Source organism: Empidonax traillii, unplaced genomic scaffold (assembly GCF_003031625.1).
Source record: "Empidonax traillii isolate 1590-97213 ecotype Southwest subspecies unplaced genomic scaffold, ASM303162v1 scaffold243:size714344, whole genome shotgun sequence".
Taxonomy (NCBI): Eukaryota; Metazoa; Chordata; class Aves; order Passeriformes; family Tyrannidae; genus Empidonax; species Empidonax traillii.
Genome location: NW_020955436.1, coordinates 418141 through 444111, shown reverse-complemented (window position 1 = coordinate 444111; position 25971 = coordinate 418141). Strand labels below are relative to the sequence as shown.

At 36.3% G+C, this 25971-nt stretch overlaps 1 protein-coding gene across 1 annotated transcript in view; it reads right to left on the bottom strand.

Annotated features, from left to right (window-relative positions):
• Window positions 1–25971, bottom strand: part of DST (dystonin) — a 303925-nt gene that overhangs the window by 126953 nt on the left and 151001 nt on the right. The window contains 26 exon segments of the mRNA XM_027888673.1: window positions 4147–4245; window positions 4974–5081; window positions 5172–5255; window positions 5934–6096; window positions 8374–8567; window positions 9390–9528; window positions 9747–9925; window positions 10250–10407; window positions 11388–11571; window positions 12616–12742; window positions 12908–13062; window positions 13315–13467; window positions 13857–13982; window positions 14978–15073; window positions 16731–16835; window positions 16931–17092; window positions 17218–17295; window positions 17496–17624; window positions 17709–18168; window positions 19019–19173; window positions 19522–19615; window positions 22558–22685; window positions 22765–22860; window positions 23210–23329; window positions 23857–23963; window positions 24099–24211. Coding sequence (XP_027744474.1) covers window positions 4147–4245; window positions 4974–5081; window positions 5172–5255; window positions 5934–6096; window positions 8374–8567; window positions 9390–9528; window positions 9747–9925; window positions 10250–10407; window positions 11388–11571; window positions 12616–12742; window positions 12908–13062; window positions 13315–13467; window positions 13857–13982; window positions 14978–15073; window positions 16731–16835; window positions 16931–17092; window positions 17218–17295; window positions 17496–17624; window positions 17709–18168; window positions 19019–19173; window positions 19522–19615; window positions 22558–22685; window positions 22765–22860; window positions 23210–23329; window positions 23857–23963; window positions 24099–24211 — 3712 coding nt within the window.

Genomic DNA, 25971 nt, shown 5'->3' with positions numbered 1-25971 from the left:
CAAACACAGTGTGCAAGAATCCCCAAGAAGAAAAGTGGTCTACCATTTCTGGATCAGTTGAGCAGGAACTGGAAGAAGGATTTAAGCTTGCAAGCAAAAATAACACAGGTTCTGAACTTCCCCCCAAGAACAGAAACAATGCAACAGCTCTGGAAAGAGAAGTATCTAAACCCCAGCACATCTCTGATCCGTAGTGTGCTCCACAGTCCCAGTGCCTCCACTGGTGCTGCCGGGGGACTGGTAAGAGCACAGCTGTTCTGCAGCACAGGCACAGAAATATAAACATGACAATTAGGAAAATCCTAGTGAAAACTAGTTGGCTAGTAGTCTCCATATATTGGCAGATCCAGGGCAAGTCTTACAAGCAACATGTGCAATCATTGGTAATTATATGGCTTAAGCTATACATACCTTGTCTTCATTAGCACTGTTATGATGTTAAGGTACCAAATGTGAGCTAACATCAAGTAAGAACAGACCTATATTCCTATGATCATACAAACAAGGTACGAAGAGTAATTATAGCAACATTTTCAAATAAACAAAATGCTGGGTTAGTTAAAATTTACCAGATTTACTTGATTTTTCACATGATATATGAAACATTTCCTAAAAGGCTAATGCAAAGGCAGCTTCCTCAGTTCCTCTCTATATTTCTCTGTATTAAAATTTTGAACAGCCTCCAATGGAAACAAAATGTTTAAATTGATTTGTTATCAGATCTCTTATGCTCCCATAGACACAAATGTATTATGCTTGAAAAAGAACTAAAAATACAGATACAGTCATAAACTATATCTTCTTAGATTTCATTTTTGCTAAGCAACATGGCTGAGCATCAGCTGGGTGGAGAAAAGGATGGCAAATAGTAACACAAAATAAATATCAAAATAAATGTCTAAGAATTTTTAAAAATTAAGCATCTCAAAATACACAGTAATTGATACATAATTAGCATTTCATTGTTTAAATTATGTTCAATCAGCCTTAAATCACTTGACATATTTTGAGATTCAAATGTTGATTTGGATTGATTTAGAATCATTATTAGATTAACTGTTTCATTTGCATTCCATAAAAACTCTGGTACCTCAGTAATAGTTGTGCTTCTTTTCTCTTCATTATCTTTGTCTCTCTTTTTTTGCTTTTCTTTTTTTTCAAATGAGGTTTTTTCCCCTAATTTTTCCCAGAATGTCTTCTGGAGTTTAGTGTTTTTTCTGGGTACATTTGTGCTATGACCTTCATCTCTACTGACCATTTCTGCAACTAGCAACAAGTCTTTACAATTCTGACCCTGCTCTAACCTGTCTTCACCATTCTGCTTCTTCCCACTCATATTTATGTTGCCCAAACCATATATGTTGCCCTCTGATATTTTCTTCACACTTAATTTCTCATTTTGACTCAAAAGCTTTTTTGTTAATCCATGTTCTGACAATGGAAAATAATCCTCTTCCCCAGAAATAATTTCTGAGAGGCTAAAATCTGCATTTAAATCACCAGCATTTCCTAACAATTCTGTACCTAAACTTTGATCGTTCTGCACTAGTGACACTTCAAAATCTAATGGATAAGATTCAGAGACTTTTTCTGCATAGTGATTCCCTGAAATATTTCCTGAAGAAGCAGCTGAAATTTCTTGCATTATACTCTTGGCTTCATCTGAATTTAAATTTGATTTTTCTAGGATTTCGTTTTCTGCCAGGAAGTAACTTTTATCCAGAGATTCTCTCTTCGTTTTGACAGTATCTGTCTCAACATTACAATAAACATCTGGATTGCTCATAGATTGCAAATTTGTTTTTTCACTTCCACTGTGCACTGCCAGCTCCCTGAAAGAGGATGCAACTTTATCTAAAGATGTTGCATCCCTCGCACCTAAAAGAGAATCACCTTTTTCATAACACACTTGAAACTCTCTGTCTTCAGAGTTTAAAGTATTGTGGCTATTGCTTTCTGTAAAGCAATGTTCTTTATGCTGACATTCAAAAAGAGGTGAAAAATGTTGCTGTTTGTGAGGGCTGATACCCAGGGCATGCTTTCCAGCTTTTGGAGTGACTTCAGATTTCTTCAATGTTAGCTCAAAATTAGTTTCTGAGCGCACCTCACATTCTTCCTCTGTTGAAACATCACTCCCTGCCTTCCTTGAATTCTTTTTTCTTACGGTTTTGTGTATTATTTCCACTTCAGGCAACTTCTTTGATATTCCCTCTGTTTTCCGTCTCTCTCCTTTTACAATTTTCTCATTTAACATTTCACCAGGATCATTACTCACACTCATATAGATCTCAGCTGAAACAAAAAAATCTTTTCTGCCATTTTTTTCTTCTTTACTTTGATTACCAAAACCCATTAAACTCTCTTGCTCTCTATGTAGCTTATTGTCTCTGTTGCCACTAATGCTACTTTCTTGACCACTGAAATTGAAAAGTTGCTCTGATGTTCTATCAGTTTTGATTTTATCATATCTGTCTACATTTAATTTTCTGCTGTCAATTTCCAATTTATTTTCTGTGTGTTCAGGTTTACTGGAAGAGTTATCTTTTTGCAAATATTCCACATCCATCATGCTTTCATTAGGTTTATTTTCCTCTCTCAATTCAACAGCTTCATTGCAATTCAAACGTTGAAAGACTTCAGCTGACTTCACAGGTTGCTGGAGTTCACTCTCTTCTGGTAAACTCTGAGCATGACAGCATATGGATTAAATTGAGATATTATGGAAAGCATCTTATTTTTTCCTTATTCTATGCATTCTTAATGCCAATACTGAGAGTTAAGAAAAAAGACTGGCATGAAAGAAAATCTTGGAACAATCATAGACTTCAGAAGTCTGATCCCAAAAGAAAAAAAAATCATTCCTCCTTTGAAAAGGATTATTATTTTTCTGATTTGCTACCCTGATTGCAAAGAAAAAAAACCCTCATATTATTTTGAGACTGAAAACCTACTTAAGTAATCTTCAAAGAAGCTACCAAAGATTTAGAAGGCTGCCAGGGAGTGGATGAGAAGGGAAGATGGGGGGTATTGGATTTCCAAAAAAGCAGTCCTGGAGACTCAGAGCAGACTGAAATTCAAAACATTTTGAGAGATTCCATTTGTTCTTGAAGAACGTGAAGCCTATTGACATTCACAGGTTTCCTGATCCTTGTTCTTTGTTTGACTTTTTATCTTTGATGACATTAGGATTATAAGTCATACTAAATCTTCAGTTATGATGACTACTTATCAACAAATATTATATATTTCCATCAGTTTACTCCACCACTTGATGATGCACAAAGATGTAATGCTGTTAGTGTTACAGTTGATTCAGAGGTAATTTAATAGCAAGAAAAGCCAATAAAGACAAAGCCAGTGCCAGAATTATAGAACTCTGGGTTTTTCTGTAACAATAACATTAAAATTTACACCCATACAATAGTGTTCTTCAATTTAATCCAATTTATAAAGTTTATACTAAAATAATGTAGTCCTTAAAGAATGGCTGTATATAATCTCTTTCAGAAAAAAATATTTCAAAAGAAAGTGAAGAATTTAGAAGTATTTTTTCTCAATTATTTGGAAGGTTGTCTCTCCAGGAAACATGTATTTTGAGTACTTTGTCAGTCTAATAATCTACTCTTGTTAATACAATTCAACACCAAGCATAAATAAAATGCTATTTGACTCCCAGGAAACAATGTGGCAAGAAGGACAAAAGGAAAAAAAATCTGAAAATGTCAAAGAAATTTCTGAAATTAAGAGGTCATCATACCTCCCTGCTAAAAGAACTTCCTTACATGTTGTTAAGTGGACCAGAATGCATACTATGGAATATTAAGAGGCCTACACAGGATATCAACGGTGCCTGCACAGTAAGTCTGCCCTCACCTTAATGTCTGCATTTATCCAGAAGATCAAGCCCTAATACATTAAAGTATTAAAATTGAATGTATGTAATTGCATCTCCACCAGAATATAGTGAATCATATGCTTCTTTTAGGTGGAGGAACTGGCAATGTGTATGGATGGTTTGGTGCTACATTCCTGTACAATGTGCACTACATAACAAATTTTAGTTTTGTGAATAATTCCAATAGGTATATTGCTGTTTGTTTGCCTAGATGTTTTTTTTCTTTGGCTGACTGACAAGGAAGGACCTACCTCTTCCTCTTCCAGTCTTTTCAAAGAATCCCCTGCAAACTTAATGTATTGGGTCATCAAGGTCACTAAGGCAGTGTAACGAGTCCGTAAATCCATGAACTGTAGAAAAACAGGGAAGGGAGAAAGGTGTGACAAAGGAAAACACTCCAATTAACCTCAAAAGAAGTGATAAACACTAATCTAGAACCTATCCCAATTGTCATTTCAAAATTCTGATGGTGGAATCTGAAGTCCTAACTCTGATTCCAAAGTTTAATGCCATCAACAGGGTCTACTTGCACAGATAAATCCTAAGGATCTATGAGGAGATCCCTAAGGAGAAGAAACAGAAGACAATATTTTGACTTCATTCTTTCCCCTCTAATAACAGGTTGTAAGAGGGGCAAGCAGTGCTGGTCACTATTCCTCTCTCTTACAGTTATCAGGGAGACAGATTTATCTTTCCCACCCAAATGAGGCTGATTTGCCTTGGAATCTGTCAAAAGATCCAGATCTGGTAAGTTTTACCTTAGTTACAATGAAAGCTGACCCTGTTTACTGTGATCAAGGTCCAGCCCAGAGGTAGTAATAAATAGTTTTACTGAGATTAAATTCTCATACAGCTTTTTATTATTTGGATGACTTTTGTTCATCAACTACAATATACAGTCTTGTTGCCTAAATACAGCATAATGACCAAGAGAATATTTATCATATCATGTATCTACAGAGAAAAAAAATAATCTTGCCTGAGTTATCCTCTTTAATCATTAATAAATCCAAAAACCTATTCTTGTGTTTATGCTGTTTTAAGCAAAGCATTTTCCAGTCACAAGAAATCCATTTACCTCTTGAATAATGAAGTCTGATGAGCTTTGCATTCTTCGGCGCTTCACTGGAGATTTTTGTTGGGAGTCAACCATAGCTCTGTAGGTCATGGTCTGTAACTCATAGTCCTGTAAAAGAGAAAATACAATAAATGATTGGCATCCTACATGATACTGACACTAAAACAATAGGATTACAAGTGTAATGTTATTTGTTACCTTCACAGCAGCTGAGTATTGCTCTGAATACTTCTGGCATTCATCTATTTTGCTCTGTTTCATTTCAATCTCAGAAACCAGCATCTGTAAAATATGAATCTACATTTTTATCTTAAAAAGTTATTTTTATTACTATTATAATTAACATTTTTACTTTATCTGATATCATCTAACATAAGTAGATGTTTATCTAACCTCTAGTTTATCAAACATCCAATATGTTCCTATCCATGTGTGTTCAAGTAATTATGCTCAAGCCTATGTCCTGGGCTTCATCAGATTTAAGGTACAAAAAAAGTGAAAAAACCTGCCAGGTTTAAGTGAACTTAAACCAAAATCAGGAATATACCATTTCACGCATATAGTTTGTTATTCTGTCTCCTATTTAAGTTGCATTTCCTTCTTGCAGGAGACAGCTGTTAAGCTTCCATAAAAACATTTCCACACCCATAAACACTAACAGCAGTACTGAATACAAAATTATGTGATAAGGACAGTCCAGAATTTTTAAGGTTTTGATCTTCTTTGCAAATTTGAGGACCAAACATTCTGGTCTATAAAATGACAATCATCAGTGATATATCCATGGCTGCATTATAAAGAGGAAACCATATAATCTTATGATTACTTGGAATTTTACAGTAGGGGCAGATGGATACAAGCACCTCACAATAAACAAGACTGACATCACTGGCTTAAACTGATATTATAATTCTTTGGTCATTACAGCAGTGCTTTCCCACATGGACATCCCTTTCATACCTTATGTTGGTTCAACTGTTTAGCCAAAGCTTTGCTATTTTCAGGACGTATTTCTTGAATCTTTCGCTGAGTATCTTCCACTTGTTGAATCCAAGTATCCAAAGAATTGTAAGTATCTTTATAATACTTCAGAGATTTATTAATACCTTCTAAGTCACGCAACCTGATTTTATTTTAGAAGATAGGTAAAGGAGGAGAAGATGATTATTAAAGACAAAAAACACTTGGAACATACTAAAATAAAACTTAATAAACAGCAAATTCACTTCTCAAACAGCCAGGCTCCCAGCTTCATGAAGCCTTTTCATTTGTTGTAAAGGACATCCAGGAGAGATCCAGGAGAGATTACAGAAGAAACTCTGCATATATCCCTTATTAGTGTGCTCATCTGCTTGAAACTCAATGAGTGCAGGAAAGCCCAAGGAAGAGGGAGGGCTCTGCAACTCCATTCAATTCTGTTACAAAAAGTAAGAGTATTTCAAATGCGACCTACAGGTCAAGAAGAAGTGTGCTGTGCTGGAGTTAAGTAGCAGTTCATCGTACACTCTGTGCCTCCACAAAACAACCGATTTACACTAAAACTGAAGACCGCTAATGCGCGAAAGTAATCAATTCTGTATGTCCATTTTTAAATCATGGTTTTGGCCTATAAAGAGAGTTCTGTGTATTTTGTCATTCATTTTCATACTGATGGAAATATGACACTTCTTCCTTCGTGATCCTTACACTGTTACACATATATCATGGTGTGATTTTGGCGGTTGCTCTGCGCAGAGCCAGGAGTTACACTCGATCCTTGTCGGTCCCTTCCAACTCAGGATATTCTAAGATTCTACTTAAAAGCTCATATAAATATGGCCACTCAACACTGCAGGATAAACATACTTATTACACAACATTTTACAGTTTGACTAGGAATGAATACTTGGAATTGCTCTAGTGTTGTTCTCAGGATACCAAAAAGAGCAAGCAAAGGAAATGGTATTACTCAGGTTTCATACTTAAGCATGTTTAAAAGTTAATAACCATGAAAAAGAGAAAAGATCATGATAACTGCAGCCAATATTTGTACATATTTTCTGTATAATGATCATCACTGTTAAGCTGGTAGGAAGCAAGCAGAGATAACATTTGCAGAAAGCAGCCTGTTTACAGCTCTGTGCTGCAACTACCACAGTCTGTCTTATTTATATGAGAAGCCACTACGCTTTAACAGCCATTTTCCAGCACAGTCTATTCAGGATGGAGTCCTGTGAGGAAAGCATGTGGTTCATGCTTACTCTCCAAGGAAATAAGGAAATTTCAGTACCTCTTAAAACCACTGTTTAATCATTTAAATTACGTTAAAATATAAAATGATGAAAAATCTGAGGTGGATTTAAAGCTAGTCATTCTGCAGTTAGCTTTAAGTGAGCTGGCTTTTTCTCATCTTCCATCTAACTTCCACCAATGTTAAACAGACACAATTACATTAGTTAATTGCAAGTGAAAAACTTCAGTATTGCACCTGAATGGATATTCACCCCTTAGATAAGAAGGATGAAAATGTGACAGGCTGTTTTGTGAACTTTTACATCAACAGGACTATCTTCAATGCTCTTGTTCAGGTTATCTATAATGATAAACTGAAGTACATTTTAAAGAAAATAAATTCAGACTGTATAGTACAGACTTCCTCAACTTGCTCATATTTTGTTCTTCAGTCTCTACAGTTCTGCTTCCTTCACATACAGGAAACAGAACTGTAGAGACTGAAGAAAAAAGTATTTCCTGGACTGTCAAGTATGGACATCGCCTTCAGAACTCCAGGGAGGTGTGTTCTGCTGTATCAGTGTAGGTGTGCATTTGAGTAATATTTTTCAATATCAACTTGACAGTTAAGGCTTGAACTTAGAGCAGCATCTCAAGTGGATATTGAGGTTGTGCACACACCCCCAAAAAAAAAAAAAAAAGGCAACTCACCAAAAAGTTATTGCACCAAAATTACCATCACAGAAGTCAATGGAAGCTAAGGACTTCCAAATTTAGCACTTGAATCATTAAAAGCAAATTAACATTAGTCCAATCATAACTGATGAATCAGTTCATCAGTTTAGCCTGTCAGAACTAATTATATAAAGAAACAGATGGTATTTCCATAGGACTGCCAGCCCTTTCTGCAGGCTTTTTCTGTCTGTTTTTTTTTTTTGAAGAAGAAGAAAAAAGACAATTTGTCTCTACTGTGTATCGGTAAGTTGTAACTAAATAATCTTGTTCATCTTTTGGTGCTTAATAGTCAGAGACATTTCCTGTGGAAAAGTAAGGCAACGATGTCAACAGCACAAAACCAGCACAGAAAACTATTCAGACTTATTTTAGCATGAATTTCTGATTGCTTTTCTTTAGAAATAATAAAGCCAGTATAGAACATGAACAATTTATAATAAAACGTTATACAAACCTATTTTCAATTTGAGAATGAACATTTTGCCACCTCTCGGCCAACTGGTCCACTTTTTCTTTATGCCAGTCAAAGTCAAGATCACGTTCCTTGTGCATTTTAAACATCTGATCACTAATCATCTTTGCCTTCTGCAGTTCATCCTCTAAGGCATGGAATGTTTGTCTTTTTTCATCTACTTCCGATCTCCATTGCTAGTATATGAGAAATGAGAAATTGTAAATAACTCATAAATTATGACACTATTTTATAAATTAGTATTTTATATGAGTAAAATGTATAAATTAATCAATAACAATGTTTTAATTAATATTTTACTTCTGATTGCTCAAATACTTAAATGGTGCCAGAATGGGTCTGAAGCAACTAAAAGCTATAAAATGCAAAATAATTCCACGTACCAGCAATCCCTAAGACATGTAAATCAAATTAACAGTTATCAAATTAACACAATTACCTTATAAACTACAGCTTTAAAAGAAATCATTAGGTAGATGCCAATCATTCTAACAGAAAAAAAAGCATTGCTCATATTTTGCAATATCAAAATGAGGTATATAAAACAAACAAAAAATGCTTAAGTTCAACCTTTCCATTTCTCAAAGATATATGCCCAGCTTCCTAGGAAACTCTGATTAGTATACTATAGCAATACTAGGATTGCTATTGTGGTCATGTTTAGATAACATAAATATAACTCTATGTTTATGTTACCTATGTATATGCTACCTTGTGAAGAGAAAAAAATCTTACTGCATTAACAAGTGCCACGCTTGGAAGTTCAGACACTACACAGCACTTCGTAACAGCAGGAACAGGTTTTCAAACTACCCAGTTCCTAAGGTTCCAAAGTAAGTTTTTTCTGAGATGTCAACCCCAATAAAGACTAAAACTAAATACACAAGCCAATTTTTTATACACTATACAGTATAGCATAACCAAGTCAGGTGCTACGAGACAGATTAATTTCTCTTATTTTTTGATTTGCCCATGAGAAGGCACCAGCCAACACTTACCTTTAATGTACCCATCAGGTTTTCAATATGGTTTTTGTCAGCCATTACTGCCTCTTCTTCACACAACTTAGTTTCATAGTGTTTTACTAATGATTCTGCTGTTTGAGTGTTTGTCAGGACCAAATTTATAGTTTTTAATCTGAAAAACAGAAATCTCCTGTTAACTGAACCATCAATAACAACATTCAACACACTTGTGTTCTTCAGTCTATTCATGTCATGAGGCACCCCTTTTATACAGTGTTAAATATTAACTCTGCTTTCCTAGATTAATATTATTCATACTCATATCTTCAATTTATTTTGAAGAGAAAACTGTGAACTAAAAGGTGTGATGGAAGATACCCTAGTACATACTTATCTATGAAAATGGAAGACATGGAATAAACTTGATTCATGTTTTGTATAACAACATTGAGCTCAGAGCGCAGGGTAGGGACTGAAGGTGAACCAGCAGCTTGACCGAAAAACTCTTCACATTTATCTGTGATGGCTCCCAAGTCATCCTTCAGTCGATCCAGTTCTTTCTTCAGTTTCTGTAAAACGAAAGGTGATTGACAGTGCTTTCATCCTACATCAACCTGATATATACTCTACATACCACTATCAGTACAGATATGCCCTTTGCTTGTTTCATGTGGACAACATTAAAAAAAATAAAAAGATATACATTTATAATAGGGAAACTAACAGAGTCATCATTTATCAGCATTTTCTTTCTCACAAACACAAGCATTATATTTGACTCATCTTTACAAGGTGCAGTGTAAATCTTCCTGGCTACACTCAAAATATCTGCGTATATTTGTTTTTAAATAAAGCTCTTTTCCTAGGTAAAACAGCCTTTCTCAAAGGCCCACCTCTTGCTCTGAAATCCTAAGCACATTTTCATGTACATCATCCCTTTCCATTGGTGTTCGGATCTGCCGTATTAACCGTTCCTCACAAGTCTCTAGCCGTAGTCTGATATTCCTGACTTCAGAGATGTACAGATTGTAAATAGATTCTTCCTGCTCCTCTGTTGAAAGAAATAAGGCCCATGTTAGCAAGCAAAGTCATCATGTCATTTTCAACATATTATCTCATGAAACACTTCATAAAGTCATCATTCTACAAGACTTGGACTCAATGATTTTTATGGGTCTCTTCCAACTTGGCATACGCTGTGTGATTTCTGTGTGAGGTCCTTCTGAGACTGGTTGAAATGAAACCAGTTTCCATTGGAATTTTGGCTTTAAGGAAGATTTTAGGAATCCTTAATTTTTGTTATTATTAGATGATTTCTTCACCCATGAAAAACTTTTGTCTGTGGCCATGCATCCCAGACACAGGCATCAACCATCTGCAGACTTTGCTAAACTCAGTGACTGATTCTCTCAATTAGTGATATCAGGTACATTAAATTCTCTCTTTCCAGTGCACAGGGTAACACATCTTTCCTGAAGTGCAGTGAACTGTGCTAATAAAGTAAGCAGCTTTGCACTACTGTATTTCTTGAAATCATTAGCTACTCAACAGTAAATCAGAACAGACATTTTAAGCTTTCTATTCTCAAAAAGAGTGTTAAGAGAACAGTAACTACAAGCATTCTGTAAAGCTAGAGAAATACCTAGGATGCTTTTCTTGCCTTAACAGTTCGAAAAAAATTTTCATTCTCTTATGAAATCAACAAAGTAATCAAGTTGTATTTTCAGCATTCAAAAACAAGACAGGTGGGACTAAACAGTGAGCTGTAAAGCATGTAATAAATTCTTAAGTGTAAAATTTGTGTAGTACTCTATATATTAAGTAACAACAATATTTGGTGCATAGGTTAATATAGACAAAATAAAAAAATTAGAGCTTCAGTACAATATAATTGTGCACATTGTTAAAACAACTCTCTGTTCAAAATAACAGAGGTGACAACAATATCAATATGATAAAACAGATCTCAGGATCAACAACTAAAATCTCTTTCATGAGGGAATCTTTCTAGTGCTCTAAACTGAGTTTTACCTCTTTCTGCAGACTTAAGAAGCTCTTGATAGTATTGCTTGCAAACATTAACTTCCCTTTCCAGCTGTGCTGTATCGGAGCTTGTAAAGATTTTGGACTCCCGGCTATCTTCCAAAAAATCATCAAAGCGGGACTGCAAATTGCTTAGAACCTGCTGATGTTCACCTGGTAGCATCGTCTTTATCTGCAACAGATTACAAACCCAAAGCACAGTCAGCAATGATCCATCACTCACACAGTTCCCAGTAACGCTTTTTACCAAAAAACAATAAAGACAAATTACTAAGATGGTGAGGTCAAAGAATTGAGGTTGTGAAAGCTTAGTGTTCCTAAGCTGGAGTCCACTTGACAGTTGACAGTTGACACTCACCATAAAATCCTTTCTCATCTTTAATGACAGTAATGGGCTGTGATAAGACAAACCTACATCAGACATCATCTGATGACCAAGCAGCAACAAACAAGCACCAAGAGTCATACAAGTAGGGACACCTCAAGAATTATCTCAGATTCCTCTTTCCAACAGTAACAGTGATAGATTAGGAGGGAAAATGTCGTTTTGGGTACTGCAAATATTATGGTAATGGTTTGTGATCTTACCCACTGTTTTAGCCAGAAAGAACAGTAATTTGATCTATATCACTATTTCATTTCTGACAGATTGGGCCTAACTAGCTATTTAACATTTCAAGTTACAGATACGTACGAGAATGAAAAAATGCATTATGGAGGAATAAGTGTTCAGCTGTCTTCTGCTTGAAAGACTAAATGTTACTTAACAGTTGTTCCACTGTTAGTCAGAAGTTGAAGCATGATGAAATAATGGTCATCTTCAGGAAGATAAACCTTAGCCTAATGAAGCTAATCTTCATTAGGCTATCTTCAGATATCTTCAACATAAATGCAGAAAGCTAGACCTTTGCAGCATAAAATGCAGGATTTAGTTAGTGTTCATTGCTTCCAAGAGGTCTCTGCTCACAACAGGAGACCAGGCTGCAAGCAGTTTTCCTGACACCACCACTCTGCTCCTTCCCCAAACCTAGCTGTGAAAAGACTGCTCAGATCAGGACAGAACATTGCACACTGGTAACCAGAACGGCCTCTGCTGCCAGCTAATCCCACAAGAAAGATGAGGATTGCTGCAAATCACTGATTATACATTTCCAGGAAGTGCATCCTATGACTTCCCAGCAAATGGTTAAGAGCCCTTCCTACTCATAGCACATACCGAGGCAACATTGCCAGCTCTAACAGCTTCGATTTCATTTGTCAGGTAATGCCAGGACACCACACTCTTCATGTTTACATGTGACTCATGCCAAAGGGCCAGAACATTCTGAAATTGTTGTTCAATCCTGAAATATGAAAAACAAACAAACAAACAAACAAATTTAGATCAGGGTAACACATGAAAAAGAAAAAAAATAACCCACAAAAAACTCCTGTGAGATATTCTCTTAACCCAAGCTTCATATAAATTAATTTTAACAGAAAAATAGGCAGTTTTGTTTTGTCCCTACCTGTTGGCTGTATCTATTGCTTCTTTGTTTGGTGGAGGAACTGTAAAGCACACAGATGGAACCATGGCCTCATTACCACTTGGGCTAATGACTTTCCATTTAGCACGATGGGAGTTGTTTGCTAACACACACTCATCATCTTTGTAAATAGTTATCTAATATTAACAGAAAAGCAGAATAATTTGATGAGTCAAGCATTACGAAATAATTGTACAAAGCACTTCTGCAAATGGTGTCTACAAATAAGCAACAGAACAACAAAACCAATGTTCCAACACAGGGATTTGCTCTTGTTTACTAGGGTGGAAGAAATTTAGAGCCTAGCTTCTCCAGGAACATGGTAATTAACAAAATCTTAGCTGAATTCTCACATCTGTAATTGGTTTGAAGAAATTCAAGTTTCTAACCTCGATTTGTCTATAGTCACAGATGGCTTTAATCGGGATGGATGTTTTGAGTACACAGTCGGGGTTTCTTGGCTTCAGCTGAATTATTGCCTTTGCTCTCCCCACAAGGCCTGCTACTGTGCTCTTATACTGCAAGAGTTGTTCTTTTTCTTCCTAGAACAGTTAAGAAAAGAATACGTCATAAGAGATGGCCAGAATTCAGTGTTGCCTCTTTGATCCTGTTGAACTTTATTTTTCCTGACTCCTTCTACAGTGTATCTTAAAAGTAATACATTTTACAAGAACAAAGTATCTTTCTGTAGCCATTGGTTTCCCCCATCTGGCATTGTAAATATAAAGAAATAAATAATACCGTGTTTTAAAGTTGTGAAAAACACTCTTTGCAAACAGATAAATACAACTATTTACTTATAAGTTCTGAAATATGAACTATTTTTCCTTCACTTTAAATGAATAATCTTAATACATTTTATATCCAACTATAATTCAACACATTTCTGATTTCATTGTAACTCTTGTTAATAGGGTTCTTGAATTCTTACCATGGACTCCTGGACAAGGTCTTCCAGCCTATGAACACTGCTTGATCTATCACAACTGTATTTTCGGTATATAGTATCTTTCAAATTCTTCAAATATTCCATGGCTTCTTTGGCATCACTGAAAAACTAGGATAAATACCAGGGTTACTTTTAAACAACCTAAAAAGTATACAATCAGCTACACCAACATTTATTTCAAGTGCTGACTTCTTAAAAATAACCCCTTCTAGTTGCTTTAAGTGACCACTGCACCACACTTGAGAGAGATTCATGACTTCATGTCTAAATGTACTCTTCTAGAAGGCACACCAAGTTATTCTTGGTACCATCTACATGTAATATTAATCAAGCAGTTATTGAACCTTAGTTAATTACTGTTCCTGAAACTTAAAAATTTTCTGAAGTCAAGCTTTCCTTAGAATTACAATTACTTTCATATATAAAGAACCGACAAAGTGTGGAAACTTACTGCAAAATCCAGGGACCAGAGGAGCAAACATTTTGTGTAGAGAGGGAAGTGAGCTGCCACACTTGGCAGTTCTGCTTGGGCATCTGCACCCCCAAACTAGATCCTCGTTAAGCACAGTTGGGAAGAGAAATGTCCTGTGATAATCCTCATCCCATTCTGTCCCTTAAACCTCATTGCTTAAAGCCAGAATTCCCATTTCTTACCCTGACCACTAGGAGCAACAATTGCTTTGTCTTCTCCAGTGGCCTTTCCCTCACTTTGGGCTTCCATCCTTCTCAGCCCAAAGGAATCTCAACCCAACATCACTCCCTTTTTATCTGCAGTCATCCAATCCAGAAGACACTAAAGATTAATCTTTATAATTTAAATGTTTTCAAAAAGTAATTTTTAAAAAGAAAAAAAAAAACAAAAACAAAAACTCAGGAACTGAGTTCTGCATCATTTGCTATGTATATGAATGGGTGATAATCAGACAAACAGATGGGTGTTTCACTGGACATGTCTGCTGTCAGCGTGTTCCATTTATTATTAATACTGCACATTCTATTTCTTTTTGAGAAGTCCTAGAATAACCATCTAGGACATATATATTTTATATATATAATACATATATTTATATATATTTCACATTTTTATTGATTTACTTTCTTACCTCAAAATATGCAGCATTTTCTCTCAAATGTTGTTCAACACAGTGACAGAGCTGGAGAATCCAGCTCCATTGGGTCTGCATTGCAGCTCTATAGGCCTTTAAGGAAGAGAGATATATTTTAAAAATGGAAATTAAAACTTGAATACCTTTAGCAAGCATGAAAGCAACGCAGCAAACAGAAGAAGCTAAACCTGACCTCCTAGCCCTAGAAAAGCAAGCTGCAGCAAGAAAAATTCCAATTAGGTGTGAGGATAAGAACTCTGTCACTACAGCGTAGTCAAACATAAGAAAACTTGCTCAGAGGGGCTGTGAAATCACCATCCTCTGACTTGGTCAGAATTGGGCCAAACAAATCCCTGACACTGCTTCAAGCAAGAGCTGGAGTACAACTCCAAAGGTTCCTCCAGTTTAAGCTCATCTACAATTCTGTATCTCTATTTACTCAATCAAAATAGATGCATTCTTTCCTGGACATATATCGATATCAAAGTATCACTGACTACATAATTAAAAAAGAAATAATCAGGGTTCGCTGAAACAGATTATTTAGTGACGATCGCTCAGGAATTAAAATCGCCTTCCCCAGCAGGGGGCGCTCTCGCCCCCGGGAAATCATCCACAGGTTTCGGATTTTCAATTCCGATTCTCAGGGAATTCAAAACAGCTTTTCCATTGGCTTCAAGGAATTTGAAAGTGATGTATTAATGCCTAGGTTCTTCTGTAAAAAAAGGATTTTTTTATTATTATTTTTTATAAATATCCCAGTGTAGCATTACTGGAGACAGAATAACCTGCACAGTCATCGTCACTGTGGTGGCCTGGTTTCATAATATGCATCTTTAATATATTAGTATATTCCACTGATAAGAAACCCTTAGAACAGCATATACTGTTAAGGAATAGAAATTCCCACATTACATAAAAAGTCATTTTTACTGAGAGAAGGAAGGAAGGGAGGAGTTTTCTTCAAGTTTCCTGATTTGGGCAGATGTGAACTCACTGAGCTGAAGAACAATAAAAATCCATTCTTTCTGACATTTTTTATTCTTATATAATAAATCAGCTATTCACTGTTTCAATGTTTACCACCTAGTGTCTGTATCTACTCTTTTCTTGAAGATCTAAAAGGAAAAACATTTTACATTCTCCTTTGGAAACCTGTTATGACCCTACAACAGCTATAGTAAATTCTCTGTATGTGTAACATAGGGCTTGATTCAAGACTGAAGTAAATCACACCACTGGTCAGATTTTTAACATCCAAACAGGTTTCATAATTGACTGACAAATAAGTTATGAAACCAACCCTAAATCATAATAGGAACCTGCAGATAGAGTAAATTACTAGAAAAGCTCTTACTGAAACTTCTTTCAATCCAACAGGAAAGAAACCGCATAAGGACTGTTCTGTGCCCTCAGCCTGCCAATGCAATTTGTATCAATAATACTAGAAGCTGCATGCATAATCAGAAACATCTGTACAGACCAACTCTGAAAATTTTAATTTTAGAGTTTAGGGGGATTTCATGTAAGCAATCCAAGATGTAACTATAACCTTATAAAAGTGTGTTTATTTTTTGGAAACTGGAATACAGATACGACAGAGATGCTGAAGAAGAAAGAAAAAAAAGGCCCTTTTATTTAGAGTCTTGTTTAATTTCCTCTAAGTTAGTACTTCCCTTCTTTTCCCCAAAATTAAGCTCTGTTAAACCCCAAAACTTTTCCTGTTTCTGTGCTGTTTTTACTAACTTACCTCAATGGTTAGCCTGGCTGGGTGATTTTCAAGAAGCAACTGTTCAGCTATTTCTTGTACTGATTTTATAACTTCTTCTTTTTCATCAAGTTCTCTCATCAATTCCTTTTTTGAGACAAAGGGAAAGAAAGTATTAGAAATGTCTTAAATTATCAAAGATTACTTAATTATTCTCTCTGGATTATACTAAAAATACATACTGCATGATATTCCTTTTTTCTTGTTATATTGGAGTTTCTCTCACTCCAGTCATATGCAACCTCTTCCTCTTCTTTTTCATTCAACCATATCAGTTCTCTAGTAGCACGAGACACAAAATTGTGAAGAGTATCTAAGTGCCTTTCCTGATTTCTCGATGTATTCTTTAATAAAAAGAAAAGAAAAATATTTACAAGAATCAGAATTTAAAGTTCACCCCTTATGATTAGATTATGCAGAGATTATGCACACTGAAAAGACGAACATGGAAGAGGAATGATGAACTTACCAAGAGCTTTGAATACTGACTCTCCAGTTTGTGTAGTTTTTCCACATAACTGAGTTTAAGAGGAGCAGTCATTTGGATCTGTATTTGGTATATAAGATCAAAAGACAAAAAAAAGGTAGATATGTTAAACCATTATATCTCCTGATTTCATCAAAAGTCATCTAGAGATCAGAAGTAAAAGTAAGAGTGTGAAACCCAAACAGTTTTAAAATTCAACATTAGTTTATGGGTCACCCAGTGAGAAATTAACCAAAGAAATAAAGAATATGGTGCAGTACCTCACTCATTTTGGCTTCTTTAAGGCTGGATTCAAATTCCTCAATAGCTTTATGGACATTTTTGTGATTTTCCAAATGGCTTTCAACACTTGGCAAATCTGAACCCCATTCTGTTCGATCAAGTTGCACCTTACAAAGAGGAGTTAAAAATTAGCCATGTTCTATAAGAAGTAAACATAACTAAAAGTGGACTGTTTCCATAAAGATGGGTACCTGCATTTCTTCCACCCAGCTCAATAGGTCCTGGACAAATTTCATGTTCACCTCTTCTTCCGTTAAATTCTGATCCACAAAAGCTGATTTCATAAGAGGTTTTCTGATTTGCATCAGTTTAAGTGTTTGCAGAGTCCCACTGTCTACTCCTGTCACATAGCTCTGGACTAACCGTGGGGGGACACCTGGGGGGTAAGTGGGAGTGATGGTTGGTGTCAGTCTGGATGTAAGACCTGATGAAAGGCCAGATGTCAAGCTGGAAGAAGTCAAAGGAGGTGTTAAACCTTGGGTCATAGCATTTAATTCAGGGGTTAGGTTAGTTGTAAATCCTGAGTTTAGGCTTTCGGTTATTCCAGATATCATAAGCTTTGTCTGCTCTGTGGTCAGTGCATGCCCCTTGTTGTACACAGAAGAACATTCAGTCCGTAAGGCCATCAGTTCATCACGAAGTTTTGCAACTCTATTAAAAAAAAAAAAAAAAGAAAAAAGAAATAAAAATAATTTCAATGAATGCTTATGATTAAGGTTTATCATGCTGAACTGATTTGAATTCACATGATCTCTTACACTTTAGTCACACTTCAATATTTATAAAAAAACTCTTCTATCAGACAGTAAAGGGTATGTCAGCTGATACTTCTATATAGATAATAGATGAAGAAATCTGGCAATGACTAAAAAAATCAGCATGGTATGGGCACTAACATGCACTATATACAATTCCAGTGAACAATCAGCGAACCAGAAATCTTACAAGACACTACATGTTGCAGTAGATCAAACACTTGCAGTTCACTGCCAAGGAGCTATGTGCTTGATCTCAACCAGTCCAGGACAGATCCTGAAAAAACTTCTCATAAAACTGAATTATCCTGTTTAAATGCTTTTTTCTGCCAAGACTCTACACACTGCCACATATGTAACTTCATGTTACCCCACTTATTAACTGTTAATAAATCTACATTTATCACCTAAAATCTTTCCTCCATTTAAAAAAAGTCAAAGTTAGTGAATTCTAAACACATTTTAGGTGCAGTAAAACAAGCTAACCTCTTTACACACAGATATCTAGTAAACATTAAACATTAAGACATGTTCAGGGAAATCACTTCATTTTCACAAAGGAGTACAAACAGCTTCTCTTGTCTTCAATATTTGTAGGCAATGTACCCACCAAATTACCTGACATTTGGGTGCCCAGTGACAGATTGGTAAGTTTATCCACAGACATAAAGAACAGAAAATCTTGTCCGTACGCAGTATCCACACTTGGGACATTTACTTGTTTACAAAAACACACTGTAAAGTACCTTTGAACAAGCTGGTCTGCTTGATAGTATTTTCCATCAATAAGAATTTGGGCATCAACCACTTGCTGACGGAGAAGGTTCTCAGATTCAAGAATATAGCCAGCTATCTCTGCTTCATGTTGGAACTGGAGCCCTGACTCTAATCGCTTGGTGTCCTTAATAGAATAAGAGAAATTCATTAAGCCTTGCAGCTAAACCAAAGGGAAATCAGCTGTAAGAATTCCTAATTTTATTTTTTTCTAGTAAAAACTTATTCTTATCTCAAAACAATTGTGCTTTTATCTAACAAAGGATTTTATCTAACTACTGACAAAAAGAGAAGGTAACACAACTCACTCTAGGCAATTTGTGGTATTTTCTTGAAGAAATGCTGTATTAACAGTGCAACAACAATAAAAGTAGCACCTATTAAGGTTGCACTCAAAAATCCTTAAGAATCTTTTTTTAAGTAGCCATTCTACTGCTTCACGAATACAGACAAGTAAAATCACTGACTGACTTACAGACTGCAGAGCATTCCGGGCAAGTATCAGTTTATCTTCACAGCTCCGACTGTCCCGCTGAATTCTGTTTGCAATTTGCTGCAGCATTTCCAACCTAGGTGATGCCAAAGTTTTTCAGAAAAATCAATAAGTATTAAAGTTATTTATATTTACCGATCATCTTGTATGACTCCAAAAATGAAGAAATTAATCAACAGCATCTAACATAAAGCACAAATACATATGCCAAGTTACCTGTTCCCTTCTAAGGTGCCATTACCAAAGCTTATGCAAGATTTAATCAGCGTGGGACCACAATTAACAGAAAGGAAATTCTCGTTAGAATCAACGCTGGTTCGAGTACTAGTACTGTTGCTAAACAGTGAATCGCTGCTATGATAGCTATAACTACTGCTATTCATTTTTACATCCAGACCACAGTCCTTCTGGCTGTTTACATTTGCTGGAAAATGAAAAGATAAAACTCCTACAAAATGTACAGCTTCTAGGGATGTAGTTCCACTACTGGCTTTTGAAACACCTAGCACTCCTCCTTTAAATAGGCTTGAGTGCGCACATTCAAAACCCAGCAATTAATATTCTGCCAGCTCTTCAAAGGATTGTACCTGAGGCTATGTATGCTACCTTGCTTTTGGCTTCTCTACCTTGCAATAAAGCTCTGCAAGTACAGACTAGGCAGCAACATCAGGGCGTCTCTAGGAAACAGACATGCCAAATATTTTATTTAAGTGTCATTAAATAACTATAAAGCCAAGTAAGAACTAAAAGAACTCTTCGCAGTGTTTCTCACTCCTCAGTGAAAAGTTTCAAAAACAAGTGAAGTGAGAAATCCTCACCCAACAGTTCAGTACAAATAACTTCTGGTTGGGCTGACTCCTTTTTCTTCAAACGGAATAGCACAATGAAACTGGGGGAGTATCACGGTTAATCAGCTCATAACAATATAATCTGAGACACCTGTACACCATCCAACCCACCATCATTACTCCACTGACCAAGCACATGTTTACTAACTGCCCTGTCCCACTATTTTGTCCTGAAAAATTCTCCTCACCTTCTTCTACATTCACAGACAATTGCTTCTTGCTGCTTTGACCACAAAACAAGTAAGAAAAATCTGATCACTGCTCTTCCGTTTACATTTTAACTCAGAACCTGGGCGAGGGGTGATTTTTTTTCAGTATTTCACCCCCTGCTTTTAGGATTCCTGAATAACCACACCCACCCCACAAGGTGACTGTTTACACAGAAGAGAACAGCAAAGGCACAGACACACCCCTGCTGCACGCCAAACTCAGCTAGTTTTGCAAACTAGAACTCAGTCTGGCACTCTCCTCATTGACATCATATTAAGTTCGATCCCATACACCAATCTGGCCACACATTGTCTATCTGTGTTGATACTTTCCGGTGTGTTCACCAGATCGCAGCAAAGTTTTATTACTTTACCAAATTTCAATATCAGAGGTCACATTTTTACCACTATCAAATTTCAGTCCAGGAGCTCTATCAACACCTCATATTAGTGAGATGCACTAATAACCAATACAACAGATATGGATGACGTTCTTGTGTCCAGAACATCTGATAATTTTAACTTGGTGATTAAGCTGGAATCACTTGAAGAAATTTTCTCTCTCATTGTACAGGGACCACCACATGTAGTGACTATCACTATATGATCTGTCACTCTAAGTATGTTTACCATTCCTGAAATACGGGAAGGAGCTTAGGTTCATGTTTGTTTACCTGTGCTCCATCCATATTAATAAAAAAGAAATAAACTAACATCATTTACACACTTTCTCAACAAAGATAATACAGCTTTCTGCAAGTATGAACAGAATTTCTATTGGTGAAACCAGACACTAACTTTGCTTTTGGCAGCCTGGGACAGATTAAGCTACAAGACCTAGCAGGCTGTATTTTTGCTGCTGCTTTCCAGTGTTCTGCTCTGCATAAAGGGGGCAACCTCTGTATTGCAGGGGACAACTTGGTATTCCTCTGTAGGAACTTGTTCCATAGTAGGGTGCTGTCAATCAACACCTCCCACTGAATCTGGTGTTTCAGTCATGCTCTTGCTTTTGTAAGCATGACACATATTAAATCATATATATTTATGATATTATGATGACATAATAATTTAGTCTTTGGGATCTTCTCTGGCTGAAATCTGTCTCTTTCTGAGGAATTCCTATACAATGATCTGGATTCTTCATTCCGACTTTCAGGTACCTAAGCCAGGAGAAAGATCACCCTATTGTCACCAGAAAGTCAGTAACAGGATTCTCTAGAAAGTGATTCAGATCTTAGGTGTCTGGATGCTTAAAGTTAAACAGAATGAATCCAGACCCATACACAGAAGCCCCAAAAAGCACTTAAAGAAAATAGGGTTTTTCTCAATTAAGGAATGGTTAGCACCTGTATTTGCCAGAGAACTTAAGAAATACCATTAAAAAGGAAAAATGCTCTCAGACTGCATTAAAATTTTGATTATGCTCAGTAATTTGCTAGTATGCTAGTATATTACTAGTGATATACAAAACAGTGTCAGACATCCTACCTACTACCATGGAAGACAACTATGCATTTTGCACATCTAAGTATTTTGTGTGCTCTTGAGTAATACTAATTCAAACAACCTCTAAACAGGACGTTAGCCCACAATGCTGTGCAGCAAGTGAAATACACATTTCATGTAAAGGATGAGGATGGTGCTTATATGAGACAGTGAACTGATATAAAGCCAGCTCTGAGTAACTCTACAAAGAAGGTGGTTATATTTGTGTGTAAGTGCTTTGATGATCTGAGGTACAGATACTGTTCACCTCGACCGTCAGACCACAGAATTTATTTCTGTCTGGACCTGCCTCTATGAAGCAGGTAAAGAACTTCAGGCCTTGAACAAAAGTAGAATTACTTGATCTAGTAAAATAATGTGGAATTTATCATGCAAGAAGGTATTTACACATTTCAGTATGGGTTAAAACAACAGAAAATATATTAACCAAGCCTGTCAAACATTCACTAGCGTACCTCTCCACTTCAGGCCGAAGGGTCTTCTCTCTTTCCAGCATGGCAATAATAAGCTTTCCCCATTCTTTTTCTATATCATTTGGATGGTAGCCTTGAGAAAGTTTGATGCGTCCAAATTCTATCCAGACCTTAACAATTCATACGCATTTGTTATTTTAAGCCACAGAAAGGGAACTTCTATACATTTCAGTGCATGCTAAAACTTACCTCTAGAAGTTTATATAGACGTTTAATTTTCGATTTATCTGTCTCCTTTGGTGGAATTTCTGTTTCTTTAAACTGTAAATATTGATTATAAAGTGCCTACAGAAACAAAAAAAAACATCAGCAGCTTTTACTTACAGTTAATATAACCTTCTTCTCTAAAGTCTCTCCTAATATTCTTCACAAGCTTACCTTTATACTGTTCTACCACAGTTCTACAAAAAATGATCAGTGCCAAACACAAGATTTTCTTTTGGTTGTCCATGTGTTAATAATGTATTTATTGTACTTTGAGAAGATCAAGGAGTTCAAAGATCAGAGAAAAGATCAACTGGTCTACAGTTAATTTAATTGTATAAATCAGTAAGCACATAATTTGTTCAAGTTTCCTTTGAGTCAGTAACATAAAGCATAACTCTAACAAGAAGTTTTAGCCATCACATCTCACCTTCAATTCCACAGGATTGTTGGGAAATGTTCTGTCAGACATTATCGTGACATGGTGTCTGATCCACTGCATGAGGTAGTTCACCATATTCTGATATTCAACCCATTTGACTTCAACATCCTGCCAAAGCAAAACCCAGATTACAAAGCAGATGAAAATCATCTGAGACATCACTTCTGCTTCAGATTTGAAGACTGAGGCCTTCACAAATATAAAAAGAGATTTTGAAATCCTGCAATTCTGAAATGATATTTACTTGCTCATTACAGATCACTTAAAGTTTCCAAATACGTGCTTTCATTCTTTGGTTTTGGTCCCAAATAATTCCACTGAAAACACAGTATTTTCTAGGTTAGTAAACTTCAGATTGTTAAGAATCAGAGAGGCAAAATGTATATGCCCATGACTGAAAAGTAAAAACTATGACTTGATCTTTCTCCAACTTCAGCTATATTGTTTTTAGTTAAGCTCTTTGCACAGATATTTTCATGTCCACAACATGAAACAGCTAAGACTCTAAAATCTCAACCAAGAAAAATCATATCAAAGAAAAGTGTGACAGCAGTGCTATGGAAGACCCAGCTAACATTCTGGATCTGAAATCCTGAATTTTATTAATGAAGCATAAGTATTTTTCTCCTACTTACATTTGCACTGATGCCTTCGCCACCTTCTGGTACTTTGGGAAATGCATCATAAAGTGATGACACATAAGTTATTACTGACTTCTCATCAGGTGAGGAAACATCGACATCTGAAAGAGCAAGACAGAACAGTGCCTTATCACATAGTTGTAAGAATGCCCACAAATATGCTACAACCTGCAGGCAGATTGAATTCTGTTTTAATGTTAGGGGTTTTGCAACAAAGCCCTCCGCAACTCTCTTACCTTCAGGATCCAGAAGTCTGGCAACACCAAGTTTTTCTGCTACAAAAAAAGCATGTTCTAAATTTGCAAGGTTGCTTTGAACAGCAACGGTATTCATGTCTATCAGGTCCGGCCTGTCAAATAAGAACAGTAACACTTGGTTACAACTCTTTACCAGTTTTAAATCACTGCTGTATTGGTAAATCAAATCAAGAGCATGGATGGACACAGCAACAGAGGTTTAAGGATTTCACTAAAATCAGCTGAACAAGCTGAGGTCACTGCTAACTGAGAAACACAAGCAACTACAACACTGTCACTTCTCTATCTACAAGCTAAAGTTTCTATCCATCCCTTGTATACATCTCTATTTTCTTAAGCATATTTATTCATGTGCACTGCCATTGTATTATGACACCTCATCCTTTTCACTGCCCTTGGGGGGGGGGGCGGGTTTGAACTCTTATTTCTCTTTTACATAAGGGAGTTAATTTCTACTGCTTTTACAAGTTTTTAGTCATTCTTCATCAAATTCTTCACCAGGTGTCAGAACCCACACAGTAACAAAGTTTAGTCACAAAAAATATCACTTTAATCTATTCCTTGGAGCTTTAAAAAAGTCTTCATATAGCAGGCATTGAAGTCCTCCTTTCAGTTAAACACTGCTGCCAGTTCTCTTAGAGAAAGCTCTCCGCTCCTTGCACTTACACATGCACACCTTCATCCTGCTAAACTCCACTGCCAGCCACAACACGCTTGTTTTAATGGAATAGTTGTCTTAAGCCAATCTTAACTGTAAACATTTTTAAGGCCCATAAGTATTATCCTGTACCAATCCTGTATCAGCATCCATGCTTTAATGTTTTAAATTAATGTAAAACTTCAGAATCACAGAGTATGCTGAGTTGGAAAGGACCCACAAGGATCATCAAGTCTAACTCCTGGCCCTGCACAGGACCATCCGCAACAGTCACACCATGTGCCTGAGAGTATCGTCCAAATGCTTCTTGAACTCTGTCAGGCTTGGTGCTGTAACCACTTCCCAGGGGAGACTGTTCCAGTGCCCGAACACTCTTTGGTGAAGAACCTTTTCCTAATATCCAACCTAAAACTCCCCTGACACAACTTCAGACCATTCCCTTGGGTCCTGTCATTGTCACCACAGACGAGATCAGTGGCTGCCCCTCCTCTTCCTCTCACGAGGAAGTTGTAACTGCAGTGAGGTCTATTCTCAGTCTCCTCTCTCCAGGCTGAACAGACCAAAACTACTGTTGTCCTTTAAGTTTGCTGTGTAGGACTTGGCTTTTAGATCATGCAGTTCTCAGTGCAGAGTGTGTTACTCTCTGCCTCTTTCAGCACTGGGAATTCTATTAGCGATAACACCAGAAAGGAAGGGACTTTCAAAGATGCTGAGCAAAAGATCATCCCACTGAAGCTAACCAGAGCCACAAGGGTCTGAAACCTTTGCAACTGAAATCCTATACTACTGAAAATCAGACTCAAAAAACACCAAAAGAAAAAAAAATCAGCATACAACTTTTAGTGAAAAATTAAGTTCTTTAATTTTCTCATTTTTGTTTCTAGAGAAACTATCTTCTTGGCTTTACCTAGCAGAAACTTTAAATAATTGCAACAGATAGAAATAAAACTGTTAAATATCACATTGTTCAAAATTAATTATAACATTTCATTTGGCAACACCCCAAATTCCCTTGATAACAAAATGGTATTAACTTTGGGAAACTCAATACAACCTTGTCTTTGAACTAACTACAAGGACACTGTAAATAAAAATCTATTGCTTTTCAGCCATTCAGAATCCCTGGTTTTCTTGTGCTTTTTTGAAAACAAGTCTGTAAGACAGACAGTAACACAGAACCCATTATGTCTAGAA